The sequence below is a fragment of the Stenella coeruleoalba genome, assembly GCF_951394435.1.
Source record: "Stenella coeruleoalba genome assembly, chromosome: 7".
In the NCBI taxonomy this organism is placed as follows: Eukaryota; Metazoa; Chordata; class Mammalia; order Artiodactyla; family Delphinidae; genus Stenella; species Stenella coeruleoalba.
The window spans coordinates 23,456,942-23,470,860 of NC_137153.1; the positions used below are offsets into that span (position 1 = coordinate 23,456,942).

Below are 13,919 nucleotides of genomic sequence, written 5' to 3' on the forward strand. Positions count from 1 at the left end.
CTGCAATGCAAAAACCCAGGGAGAAATGAATAGTCAGGAATTCCCCTGGCTGTGGGCACTCCGGAGGCCCCAGTGGCCAGAAGTGCACCACGAGGAACGCTTCCACATCTCTGAGCAGCAAGTGGTTCTTGTCTAACGATCAGGAGAGGGAGGGGGCCACAGTGTACCGGTACTCCCTCCCCCCAGCATCCTCCTTGCAAACACTTCATCCCCACCCACCCCCAGGAAGATGCTTGGCTCCTTGGAAAGGGAGATGAAGGGAGCAAAGGGGGGGAGGAAGAGGCCCACGCTCTTGGAAGGAGGCCCAGCTGGAATGGCCCGCGAAAGTCGGCCTGCAAAACCCCAAGGCCCTGCATAGACTTGGGGGAAGGATGAGAGATGTCCCCACCCCGCATCTCCCCCGAAAAAGAGTACCTCCCGCACAAAGAGCGAAAGGAAGGGAGATAGGCATTCTCCTCCGGAAGAGCCTGCGTCGGCTCCCGGTGCCCCGAGCACCCAGATCCTACAGCTTCCATGATCAAACCTTTGAACCGAGTCCCACCCACCCCCGTAACCACTTCCAGATCCTCCGGATCCAGCCAAGAAATTGGCTTCTTTGGGGATTGAGTTCATAAGGAAATGCTGAAAAAATAAATAAAAATCTCCTGCCAAAAACACTCGCAGAGGAAGATGAGTTTCTCTTGAGGGAGGACATCCATCAGGACAGACTAAAGCAAAAAGAGGACAACGCCAACACCCGCTGGCCCAGGAAGGCCCAAGAGCCCGGCCAGCACCCAAGACCTTCAACCAGCCCACACCTCCTCCTCCCGCCACCCCAGATAATGTGCTTCTTAAATGAAGCTGCTGAAGACGAGATCCTGCCAAAGATAAATCCTAGTGGTTTGCAGTGGGTGGGACCCCAGGAGGGGTCCGTGAAAAGGACCAAGAATGATTCTCTTTCCCCCTGCCCAGAATAGCCAGGAACCCCTGGGTACTGTGGGATGTGGAGCGGTGGGCTCCATTTTTCTGGATACCCTGGATACCCATGAGGGTGCTCTCTCATTTTTCTACCCACAGCCTACCAGCCTCCTTCCCCGCCAACACAAAGCGGCTTCCATCGCTACCAGTTCTTCGTCTATCTTCAGGAAGGAAAGACCATCTCTCTCCTTCCTAAAGAAAACAAAACTCGAGGTAAGGCCTTCCCATCCTTCAAAGCCAGGATGAATTCTGGGGTGGAAGTGGATGCTTCGTGAATTCATGGGGAAGTCAGGACCTTGACCATACCCGTGAGCCTTGGAGGTGGAGTCAAAGGGTGGTGTTTCTTGAGAATAAACCGGGATGAGTGTCTTCAAAGAGATGTTGGCATCAGATATGGTCTCCCCCTAGAAGTTCCATCGTCCTAGATGGTGGCTTCAGCGGGGTGGGTGGATCTATAAGGCAGAGTCCCAAAGGGAGTAACTGGAGCCTAAGAGAGAAGCATCTCCCCCAGTAGTTTCTTTTTTTTTTTTTTTTTAATTAATTAATTTATTTTTGGTTGCATTGGGTCTTCTTGCTGCGCGCGGGCTTCCTCTAGTTGCGCAAGCGGGGGCTGCTCTTCATTGCAGGGTGCAGGCTTCTCATTGCGGTGGCTTCTCTTGTTGCGGAGCACGGGCTCTAGGCGCACAGGCTTCACTAGTTGTGGTACACGGGCTCAGTAGTTGTGGCGTGAGGGCCTAGCCGCTCTGCGGCTTGTGGGATCTTCCCAGACCAGGGCTCGAACCCGTGTCCCCTGCATTGGCAGGCGGATTCTTAACCACTGCGCCACCAGGGAAGCCCTCCCCCGGTAGTTTCAAATGGCATGTGCAGGCAGCTACCCCACACCACTTCTGCAGGTAATTGTACCCTAGAGTTGAGTCTGATCTGGGCAAGAGGGCCATGGAATGCCACCCTGCCGGTCTGTCTTCAATGGTCGTTAATTGCTCTGTGCCATCTCAGTGGTGGGGTGAAGACTTCCCTGGCCATGCCCCCTCCATTGGCTTCTCTGAACAGCCCTCCCGGCACTCTTCAGAGGACCCATTTCCCATAGCTTCCCAATGGCTAACCCAGGCTGCTTGGCCTTGGTCCTCCTACCACCAGAGCTGGGGAGCTGGGGAGCCCAGGACACCTGGCTCCTGTAGTGCCGATGCCACAGGTGACTCACCTGACCCAGTGTGGGCCATGCCCCCTCTCCGAGCCTTAGGTTTCTCTTCAAGAAAGTGGGAACTATAGTAATCCCTGTGCACTCTATGACCCACCCCACCTCCCTCCCCCCAGATGAGGGAAGGAAGAGAATGCAGAATGCACAAATGCCAACTTGGGAGCACAAAGGGCACATCCCCCAGGCTGACAGGAGGGTGGGTGGGTGTCATCAGCCATTTCCTCTTACCCAGTGACCCTAACCAACCTCCACCCACTGGGAAGCCGGAGAAAGTACTGTTACAAGCCTACTGCCCCAGGCCCCGGAGGAGAGGAGGGGAGCATGGAGCCCTTCAGATGTGCTGAGCAGGGGCCGCCAATCACAGGAGGCTCTGGACTGCCCTAGAAGCGGAGTTGGTGCAACGTTTCCACTGCTGAACCTTTCCCCAGGTGCCCCCAGCACCTTGCCAATCTGTAAATCTGTTTAAATGGCTCTGCCCAAGACACCCTTTCAAGTCTGGATACAAAGAGAGAAAGGAAAGAAAAACGTATCTTGCCCAGGCGAAGACCAATTTCTCCAATTCCCTGGGTCCCTGTCTCATCATGAAGCCCCTTCCGCCAGTCCAAGCACTGTGATCTCCGGGGGCTGGAAACTAGCACCTCAGCCCACGATGCTTCCCCGCACGTGTGGGAGTCGCATAAACTAGGGCAGTACCTCCGATCACCACGTTAAATGTCAGGGTCACAACAGTCCCCTGAAGGCGCCTCCGTAGGACCGAGTGCTCTCCGAGGGCGGGATGGAGGGGGAAGGAGCGTTAGGTGACGCCTGGAGGAGCAGTGAAAGGGGCAGAGGAGGAAAAGGGACGTATGCACCAGAGGCCTTTTCCACCCCTGCCATGGCTCGTCCTCCTGAGCCACGGGTGCTTTTCCTATGATATCAACAGCAGGCAGGGAAGCTGGAGACCCATCGGGCCTGAAACTCGTTACTAGTCCCTGTGGATCTTCGCCCAGACTATGGTTGGTCGTGCACTCCCATGGCCACCCCCCTTCCATCCACATGAAAACTTAGGAACCGGACTTGCCCCTGGGCAGAGTCCCTTTGGCTTCCATGCTGTTTCGTTTGCTGCCAGAAATGGAGATGATAAAATTATTCTCACGGATGAAAGCTCTGGCCGGGGTTCCAGCCATACCACGTGACGCCTTCCACGCGCCCCGTACTAAGGGCTTTGGAGAGAACACAACCCAGGGCACAGGGAAAGCTCCCTGCCTTCAAGAGGCTTACGATCTCCTCTGGAAACACTTAAATAATGATGCAGAGCGGCGTATAATTAAGCCCTTAATTGCGTTTCTGGCTGTACGGACAACTGGAGATCACGTGGACTTAGGGACAGTCCTGTCCCTTCCCAGGATCCCTTTCCCTCCAGGATGACACACCCTCTTCAGCCAGGAAGAGTGAAAGGTATTTTCCTGCAAGGTGAGGATATGTTGATTTCCAGTCTCTAGCTAGTGATTTGACTTTTAAGCAAGTCAGCTAATGTCTCTGGGCCTCAGGTTCCTCATCTAGAGAATGAGGGGTTGGATCTAGATGATCTACAAATCCACATGATCCTGAGGCTACTTGGAGGAGGCCGGGCGTGGGCCAGGAGGAGAGTGAAGGAAAAAGGGAGCTCTGGGCTGGGGAAACTGCAGAGGCAAAGATTGTTTTAAAAAGTGAGAAGGAGGCCCCCTGTGATGGTTATGAAAGGAGAAAGTGGGAGAAGGCTGTGGAGGATCTCAGAAGCTCGGCACAGCTGTGACTTTGGTGGGTGCCCTGGAGAGCTGCTGGAGATTGCTCGCGGGAGAAGTAACATGCAAAAGCCGCTCTTTAGAGATGACGGCGCTGGAGTGGTAGGCAGGATGGACCAGAGCGAGAGGACAGGAGGCCTCCAGAGGCCTAGATACGTGTGGTGTGGATGAACCCAAGGGGCGACTGTAACAGCAGAAGCAGCCTATGCGCAATGGCGGAATTCCAAAGGCCTTGGCGGTCTCTGAAGCACCTGCACGGTGCTGGGGGGTCTCCAGCTGCGCCAGGCTGGACCAGCACTCAGGAGGCCAGGATGAGGAGCCCTGAAAAGAAATGTGGACCCTGGGGCTTACTTTGATCTAGTTTCCTTTTTTTTTTTTTTTTTTTTGCGGTACGCGGGCCTCTCACTGTTGTGGCCCCTCCTGTTGCGGAGCACAGGCTCCGGACGCGCAGGCTCAGTGGCCATGGCTCACGGGCCCAGCCGCTCCGCAGCATGTGGGATCTTCCCGGACCGGGGCACGAACCCGTGTCTCCTGCATCGGCAGGCGGACTCTCAACCACTGCGCCACCAGGGAAGCCCTGATCTAGTTTTCTTTCCATGGAGGGAGGTGGGGAGTCCCAGGGTATGCGTGCCATAGCCAGCCTTGGTTAGGTGAGCCCTGGATGAACGAGCAGGAACAACGTCCGGAGGCTGCGGGCGAGAGGTCAGTATGCAGGAGCCCAGCTAGAAGGGCACCCATGGAGGGTGGTTAACTTGACCCAGTCCTGCGGGGTTGCCTCTCTCTCTGGGACTTAGTCGTGTATGACAAGTTTAGGATGAGAAGGGAGCATGAGATTATTCTCATTGAACTTGTATGACTGTGTTGGGGGTCGGGGTGGGGGAGGTGGAATTGCTCAGAACCGGGGACTGAAACCCTCTCCCGGATTCCTCTTTGTCCTGTGACCCCAGGATGACATACAAGGGGTCAGCAAATGGAAGATCTTGACATTCAAACTCTCACCATGTGACCTGGGACAAGCCACCTCACATCTCTGGGCCTCAATTTCTCCATCATCAAGACTAGGGGTTGGACTACTTGGTCTACCAGTGAATGACCCTGAACAGATTTGCTCCCAGCTCACCGAGCTCTCCCACCTTCGAGTTCTGCCAGACAAATTAGGGTGTGACTCACCCTACCAACCCCACACGCTTTTGAGTAGAGGTCTTCGATCAGATACGGGGCCGCCGGGACCACAGCAGGAACTTGGAAGCGGATTTGGACCTACCTTGCTCCTAGTTTATAAAATCCTGCCTTTCAAATCCACAGCTCCTTCCTCCCCGTTCCGTTTTCCCCACCGCGCTTGGCATGGTTCACCAATGCCCTCTGCGTTCATTCAGATGACGCTAAGTGTCAAGTATGTGTGAGGCCCCGTTCTGGGTGCTCTGGGTACAGAAATACATCCCTGCTGCCGTGGATGTATGGAATCACCTGGTGGAGCTCTGCAGGTACTAGGAGCTCACAGAGAGAGTGGAGGGAGATAGTCACATAGCTTAAGCATGACCGCATCCCAAATGGGGGAGAACACTGAAGCCGACAGAACCTGAACTGGTGCCCTCTGACAAGGGCTGGCCCAGTTTCACTATTTGTCCCTAAGGCGACACTTCACCTTCCCAAATTTGGAGCTGTGGCATTATCTCGGGCCTGTAATACACTGGACTTGCACCCTCGACCTCCAAGTTAACTCCCCTCCCCCACGCCCAATCCCCCTGCTCCCACCCTCCACACCCAAAGCCTAGAATAAGGCCTCTGGGCTCATCTGGGATTCACGATGTTTTCTCTACACATCTTCCTCACAGCAGCCTTGGATTTGTCCTCCAGACTCCCAGGTTCTAGAGGAACCAGCTGAATGCTTTGAGGGGCCCATGTCTGAAGAGGGTCCACACTCACTGCGTTGGTTCACACCCTTCCGAACCACACGCTGCCAGGATGCCCACTGACTCCTGCTTCTTCATTCACGTCAACCTGCCCACCTTCTCACTCAACAGTTGATTTGCTTCTGCCGGCCGACCCGGGCAGAACATTTTCCCCCTTCCCCCAAACCGGGACCACCTTCCCACCTTCAGGACACCAGTCCGTGGCGCCTTTCAAAACTACGCCACAGGGCCACCTTCTCTCAGTCGGCGACCCTACCCTGCCCTCTCCTGCTCCTCTCACAGGCTCACAAAACACCCTGTTGTACGCCCTCAGTTACCTGCTTTTCTCTCTTCTGTATTTCTTTACATTTTTCTCTTGCCTGGGTCCTACTTCCACCATGAGACCGGAGAGATTCCTGGAGGGAAGAGCTCACCTCTATCTTTTCTTTTGTTGCTTTTAGTATTTATTTTTTTATTTTTATTTTTTTGGCTGTGTCGAGTGTTAGTTGTGGCAGGGGGAATCTTTCGTTGTGGCACGCAGGCTCTTCGTTGCGGTGTGGGGCTTCTCTCTAATTGTGGCACGCGGGCTCCCTGACCAGGGATCGAACCCGTGTCCCCTGCACTGGAAGGCGGATTCGTTACCACTGGACCACCAGGGAAGTCCCCGAGCTCACTCTGGTCTTACGTTCCCTTTTTTGCCACCTGTTTCTGGGCTCAGCCCACTGTGGACTTTATTTTTTATTTTTTTTAAAGATTTTTTTGATGCGGACCATTTTTAAAGTCTTTATTGAATTTGTTACAATATTGCTTCTGTTTTGTTTTCTGGTTTTTTGGCCCCGAGGCACATGGGATCTTAGCTCCCCGACCAGGGATCGAACCTGCACCCCCTGCACTAGAAGGCGATGTCTTAACCACTGAACTGCCAGGGAAGTCCCCACTGTGGACTTTGAATCAATGAGTGTTTGTATAGGGGACACACCCACGTGTGCCCATTCAAACACACACACACACACACACACACACACACGGATCTGCACATTCTCACATGCCACATTCACAAACACACCTCACGGTCAAGTTCCTTTAACACCTGCGTAGGCAGCCGCTTCTGTGAGCACTGTGCCCACAAATGACGATTTCGGTGTCCACACCCTCCCTGTCCCAACGCCGAGCCAGCGGGGCCGCGCACGCCCAGCCTCTCCGCCAGCCTGCCCTGCCCCTCCCGGACCTGCCCCTTGCCCGACCGTGTGGGGTGGGCAGCACAGCGGCCACTGTTCCCCAGGGCAAAGGAGGAGACCGGAGCCCAGAACAGTGAGTGGCTTGGCTGACCGAGGGTCTGCAGTTAATAGCAGGTTCACTTCCTTCTGCTTTCGGGGGCAAAAGGCTCTTTGCAGCCGTTTCACCCACATTCCCTCTCCCCCAACCCTGACCACCAGATTTCTGGGCCCTGGTGTGGGGATGGAGAGGGAGCAAAGCTGTCCCGCTGCCTTGGGTGGCCTCAGCGACACACCCACACACCCCTCCCCTGGAGGAGGGCTGTAGCCCAGCGCCGCATGGGGACCACGAGTCCCGGGAGCTGTGGCCTGTGCCGTGCCTCACCTCAGCGCCTCGCCCAGGGAGATCACGAGCCCGCGTCACGCTCCTCAAGGGTGAGCCAGGGGAATCCCCTCCATGCCACAACTCAATCCAGAAGCCTCTCGAAGGCTGTGAGTGAGCCCAGAACCGTGCCGCAGAGCCAGGGGAGCCAACGGGCCACGCCAGGCTCGGTCTCGCCTCCATAGGCTGGCCTCGGGGACCTGCAGAGGGACTGCTCCTTGCAGAATGGGATGGGGGAGCGGGGGCGGGCAGAGGAGGGTCCCTGGGCTCCGGACCAGGCAGCGAGAATCTGCTCCCCAGCACCACAGGCAGCTGAACTGAACAGCTTCTGGGCGAGCCACCCACCCACAGGGGTCAGAGAGGAGGGACAGGCGGAGACTTGCCACGCAGTGGGCTTGAAGTCCTGCTTGTGGCGTCTAAAGGCCTGCGGGGCACCGTGGGTGATTGAGATAAGGGGCGCCGTGGGGAAATGTTTGAAAGCACGGGCCGAGGGCGTGAAGGCAGCCGAGCTCCAAGCAGCATCAACCGTAGGAGGCAGCACGCGGAGCGACCAAGGCTGGGAGGAAATCCACCAGGCCTGGTGGCAGTGAGGAGAGGCACAGTGCAGGCCAAGCAGCAGGGAAGGGGGCCCCGCCTGGAGACCAGCCCAACCCAAACACACACAACACACACAGACACAAACACATGCAGCCCACTGCCGAACAGCCCCTCTCCCGCCCCCCATGACCTCCCATGGTGGTTCACCTGGCCAGGCCCCAGGAGCCCCCGGGGCCCAGCCCCTGAGTCACCGTGTGGGCTTGTGTCAGGCAGCCCTCTTCTGCCTCCGAAGCGCCCCACCCACCTGGCAGAGCGGGTAGGACTGGGGGCCTGGCAGCGGCCCAGATGGGGGCAGCTGTCAGACAGGCGCCCTGGCTAGGAACCGCCTGCCATCTCCACAGGCCCCAGGCAGCCCTCTTCCAGAACATGCCCCAGTCGATCCCAACATCAACTGCCCAAATCTGTATTGAACAGGTCATCGGGAAACCACAGAAAATCCCCAAATTTCACCCGCAACTCCAGCCAGCCGTCACCACCACCAAATGCTGGAATTGATAACTGGGGGCGAAATGGACCGTTTCGAGTCTCCACTCTTCTCGCTCCCTTCCCCACCCCTGCCCCCAGCCACAGGGCGGAGGGAGGAGGCCTGGGTGATCCACTTACTGGATAGTTAGGAATGGCACTTCCGCTCTCCAGCTCTCCTGGGTTCTCCTCTCCAGAGGAGCCGGAGGTAACCCCTCCCCACCCCTGGCATCCCCCCGCCAACCTCACTCCCGCCAAAGTCAAAGTGGTCCCCTCGGCCCCAAGCCTCTCGAGCCAGCGGGATCAGCCCCTCAGCAAATAGCCTCCAGAAGTAATTGGATGTGATGGAACGAGGGCTTTTCAGCTCCTGAGTGGAAGTCTCTGGATGTCATTTAATGGCACAAAAAATAAAAGGCTCGGGCCTCCCGCCCACCACCGCCAGGACATCATTAATCTCAGCAGAAAGGCATCAGCACTCCCATCACCGCAGCCAGCCCCACGAAGCGTCAGACAAATTACAGACCTGAGCCGGGCGCTCAGCGGGACGCTTATTAGGCTGGTGTTCCGTTTTTATCTTTTCTTCAGGGCCACTGTCCCCTGCCAGGAAGCACTTGTGTCCCTGCACAGGGGGAGGGCAGGGGGAGGGCAGGGAGAGGCCAGGGAAGAGCCTGGCTGCCTTGGTTAGACGCAGCTCCCGGCCTGGGGTGACAGGGCGGCCCCAGGCCAGGCGCCGGGCACCGTGAGTCCCAGCAGAGGCTGAGGGGACCCATCCGAAGGCTTAGAACCCACCCCTTGTTCCCAGCTCACCCAAATGGGGGCCTCCCTCCCAGCGAGAGGGGGACGCTTGAGGGCCCACTGAGGACCAGATGACAAGTCAGGTGGGAGCAAGGACACAAGGGAACGCTGTCCTGTGCTGTTGGAAGTCTTAAGAGTAGGACTGCTGGAGAGACTCCAGGACCACTGCTGGGTCAGGACCTCGTCTGCCAGGGTTGCACGCTGTGCTGCTGGCTGAGGCCACCCTGCGAAGGCCTAGCTTCTTATTAGTCCATTGTTAATTGTCCTATATTATAAACTCGTAGAGGGCAGGAGTGGCGCCTGGATAAAGCCACCCTCCCCCATGCCTGGCAGACCCCGGAAGCAGCTGTCAGTGTTGGGGGGCCTGGATCCCAGGGTCTGAGATTTCCCTCCAGCTCAGAGCTTCTGAATTCTAGCCCAGGTGCTGTCTACCCAGCTCTCCCGAATCCTGGGGTGGCTGGGGGTTGCGAGACTGGGTGTAGCATCCCCTTCTCAGTCTCTTGGATGCCTCTTAACCCTGATAGGCCCAATGGGAGTGGTCCAGCCCGTGTGATGAGCCACTCCCAAGCAGTGGTAAGCCAGCCCCACAGATCTGGGAGGCCGGGGGTGAAGAGATGAACTGTTCAGGAGCTGTCCCAGGGCCATTCCCGAACATTCCAGCCTTGCAGTCCCCAGGACTCAAACTCAGAGGATGAGTCTCTATGAAGCCTCCCTCCCAGTTGTTGATGACAGGGGTCATTCACCCCCTCCCAGTGTCTCGTAGAGATCGGGCTCAGAACACCCACTCCCCACGGCTTTAGATGAGGTGACCTAACTTCCCCTGCTCCCCGCCTCCAGGCCCAGGTCTGGAACATCTCTAACCTCTAACATCTTCCCCATCAGTACCGGCCAGTAAGTGAGCAAATGGCCTCTGCGTATGGCTTAGCTGGATGGAAGCAGCACCCCCTAGGGTTGTGCAGGGACCCACCTGCACATCATATGCGGTAACCCTGCCCTGAAGAGCCCAGGCCTCTGTGTTCCAGCCACTGGCTCAGGAGACACCCTCCTCCTTCCTCCCTGTGGCCGGAGGCCTCCTGCCACAGAGGCCTTTGAAGTGTACTCACCACTCCTGCCCTCATCCCAGGAAGAGCCCATCCAGGGTGGGTCCAGGGTACAAGGGGAGTGGCCCGAGCACAGGCAGCAGCGCCGCCCTCTTCCTGCATGGCAGCAGACCCCTGCAGCTCAGGGACCCGGGCAGTGCCGTACAGGATGGGGCTTTCCACAGAAAGCGGCGACCGCAAAAGCCACAGCCTCCAAACTCCTCGTCTCTCCCCACACAGCCCTGAGGGCCTGACTCACCCCTCTTCCTTCTAGAACTTGCACAGGGTCAGTTCCTCTTGCCCTCTGTGGCAGGAAACGGAGGTGTAAGGAGTCACGGCCAAGCCAGGGGAGGAGGCCGCAGAGGCTAGCAGCCAGGCGGCACTTGGGCCCCGTCTCCCGAGCGATGGGGCGGGCTTGCGGAGCTGCCCAAGGACCCCAGCGTTGTTGGAAATGGGACCCGGAAGCAGCTGCAAGGCCCCCCGGGCACTCCTAGCTCACTCAAGAGAGCAGACTGCTGGGAGAGGGGAGCAAGGTCTCCCTGGGTGCAGGGGATTTCTTTCCGTCAACTTGCTCTGATCTCGTGATGAGTTTCAATTCCCTCCCTGCCACCAGGTTCCTTCCTGCCCTGCTCCGTGGGGAAGGCCCCCTTGTCCCCGTGCCCGCCATGCGCCAGTTCACCCATGACCTTTTCCCTGGTATGCAGGCACACACACGCACATATACAAGCATGCACACACGCACACGCACACACACACACGCACACGCACACGCACACGCACACACACACACGCACACACACACTTTCCCAGGGTCGTGTTACTACAATTCTTTTCCAGTCCGCTGGGTGCCCTGGGTGCAAAGGCCACAGCCAGGCGAGTACCTGCTCCCTCCTTCCTCCCTCCCTCCCTCCATCCCATTCTAGTGGAAAATCCCCAGCATTGGGTCCTACAGCCCAGCAGCAGCCCATCCCATGCAGCCCTTCCCCCAAGAGAACTCCCGAAGCACCTATTTTCTAGGCCCTCAAAGGCCCAATTTGAATGCACAACCACATTCACAATTACAGCCAGATAAGACCTGAAGGAACCCGTAGAGGTCCTCTCCCCCATCCGTGCCCCTGAGAAGCTTCCGCACCGGAACCTGGTCTTGTTTCCCAAACCCTGGGCTTCAGGCACCCTCAGCACCACCATCCCATCTGTGCACTAGGAATAAATATAGTCTCCCCTTGTGAGGATTAAGTGAATATGTGTGGAGTTCCTAGAACTGTGCCTGGCACATAGGAAGCACTATATCCGTGCTATTGCTATTATTATTATTATTATTATCATTGTTTTGTTTCTTTGGTTTAAAAATTGTCCTCTCCTTGAGACCATCTTTGAAATGCAAACAGCTGGGGGTGTGGGAGGGTGGCAGGTAGAGGGGATTTGCCTTCTTCATTGCTAAAAATGGAGGTGGGTGTAGACCAAGGACCACAGGTGGGTAGAGGGGCGGCTCAGGGAGGAATCTAGGCTGCCAGCCCCTCACTTCCTGCTCTCCGTGTGTTAGAGATTACTGTTCTCCATTGGTTCAGGCTATATCAGCCACTGTCTAGCTCTACTCCAGGCAGGCTCTACCCCTAGTACTCCCTCCAGCCAGGGAAGGCTGCTAGATTTTAGGGGAAAAAAACGCAGGGGGCGGGCAGTGATGGTGATAAATAAATAAATAAATACAGGATGTCCAATTCAATTTGCTAGTATAAGTATGGCCCAGGCAATATGTGGGACATACTTACACTAACAGAGTATTCGTTGCTCCTCTGAAATTCAAGTTGAACTGGGCAACCTGTATTTTACCTGACAACCACCCACCGAGGGTGCCTGAGGCCCAGGGTTTGGGAAACAAGAGCATGGGAACATGCCTCTGACCGCCTCCCTCAGCCTCTCCCCCGTGCCTGGGGCCTCGCTCTCCTTGCCCTGCTGCTAGGCCTGTTCACACTTGTCCCAGAAGATGCACCTCCCCCTATGCCCCTGTGTTCTCTTCCCCCGAGGAGGCCCCCTCTGACCTGGGCACCCACTGGACTTCCCCAGGGTCCAGGCCGGGAATGTCTCGCCCACACTCCGCTCCCCTCCAGGATCCAGGTCTTCAGGGCAGGGAGAAGCAGCCTGGCCCTATGCCCTGCCTCTCACCTCTGCCACAGCCAGGGAAGGAACCCTGTCGCACAAGGTCTCCTGGGACTCCGGGGGAGGTGGCCGGGCTTCTGGGGAGGAGATTGGAAGAACGGCATAGACGCTTCTGCCAAGCTCAGCCCCGGCAACTGGGCTGACCAGGTATGAAGAAAAGAAGCATTCAGGCCTCAGTCAGGAGAGCCTGCAGGAAAAGAGGGGTGGCTGGAGAAAATGGGCAGCCAACCTGACTGGGCATTTCCTTTCTGCGTACGAGTGAGGAGGCAGAGTTCTGCCAAATAAAGTCCTGGAGAAACCGACCAAAGGCCATCCCCGTTGTCCTCCAGGAAGCGTCCTTCCCAGACGCTGCTAACATCCAGAGACTGCCCCTGCAGCCAGGAGCCAGAGGGCACCCCTCAGACCGTTGGCCACGGCCGCCTCCTCCTCTCTCTGCTCCCCACAGCTGGCCTCCCTCTCAGGCCCCTTCCAGCTCTGAAGTCCACGGTTCTCTCTCACTACTTCCCTGTGGTCTGTTTGTCCTTCCAGGCTCTTGGGATATGGACAGATTTCTGAGCCGCTTCCACCTGGGCGAACCTGAAGCCAGCACCCAGTTCATGACCCAGAATTACCAGGACACGCTGCATCACCAGGCTCCGGGAGGAAGCAGTGAGCCCAAGGACAAACCTGAACCGAGATAACTGCCCGCCAGACCTCAGGCTTCATGTTGCAGGTGTGTGCACAGTACTCACCGCCCGTGGTCTGTGTTTGGAACCCACTCCGGGTATGAAACCCTTTCTCTTCCGAATAAAAAAAAAAAAAAAATCATCCAGGGGTTAATGGTTGGATGTTCTGTTTCCAAACCTGTCCTCCTTCTAAAACCAAGAGGAGGAAATCAATTGATGTTCAGCACTGGGGCCTGGGGCATTCCTGTAAATGCAAGTGGGGGGGGGGGAAGTGGGGTGGGAAGGATGGACAGGCGGGCGGGGGGGATCTCTAGCCCTGAACGATCACTGAGGCACCGTGTGACCTTGAGCAAGTCACTTATCCTCTCTAAAATTCTGCTTCCTCAGGTGTGAAATTGAGGAAGAAGAGGCAGGGGGTGGTTGGTTTATCACCACGGTCCTTTCCAGCTCTGACATTCATTTAACAAACATTGTCAGCACCTGGTATGTGCCTGACCTCCTGCCAGGGGCTGGGGTGACATGTATGACCAGGGCAGGCCCAACAGGAGGCTTGCTTCTTGGAGCTTCCAGACTACTACAGGAGGGCAAACTTTATCAGATGACCACAAGTAAATTCCAGCAAATGTGGCAAGTGTCCTAAGGAGTAAAGGCGACGCGCTTTGTGATGGGGGGTGGGGGGTGGTAAAGCTCAAAAAGCCCTCTTCTTGGGCTTCCCTGGTGGCGCAGGGGTTAAGAATCCGCCTGCCAATACAGGGGAC

The 13,919-nt window shown here is 56.8% G+C and overlaps 1 protein-coding gene across 2 annotated transcripts in view; it reads left to right on the forward strand.

Moving 5' to 3' along the window:
* PEBP4 (phosphatidylethanolamine binding protein 4) overlaps positions 1-13,247 on the forward strand; it is a 214,987-nt gene extending 201,740 nt beyond the window's left edge. For both annotated transcript variants that reach the window (XM_079925626.1, XM_079925627.1), the window contains exons 6-7: positions 1,057-1,170; positions 13,025-13,247. In XM_079925626.1, coding sequence (XP_079781752.1) covers positions 1,057-1,170; positions 13,025-13,176 — 266 coding nt within the window. In that variant the 3' untranslated portion in view covers positions 13,177-13,247. The remainder of the gene's footprint in view (positions 1-1,056; positions 1,171-13,024) is intronic.
* The last annotated feature ends 672 nt before the right edge of the window (positions 13,248-13,919 follow it).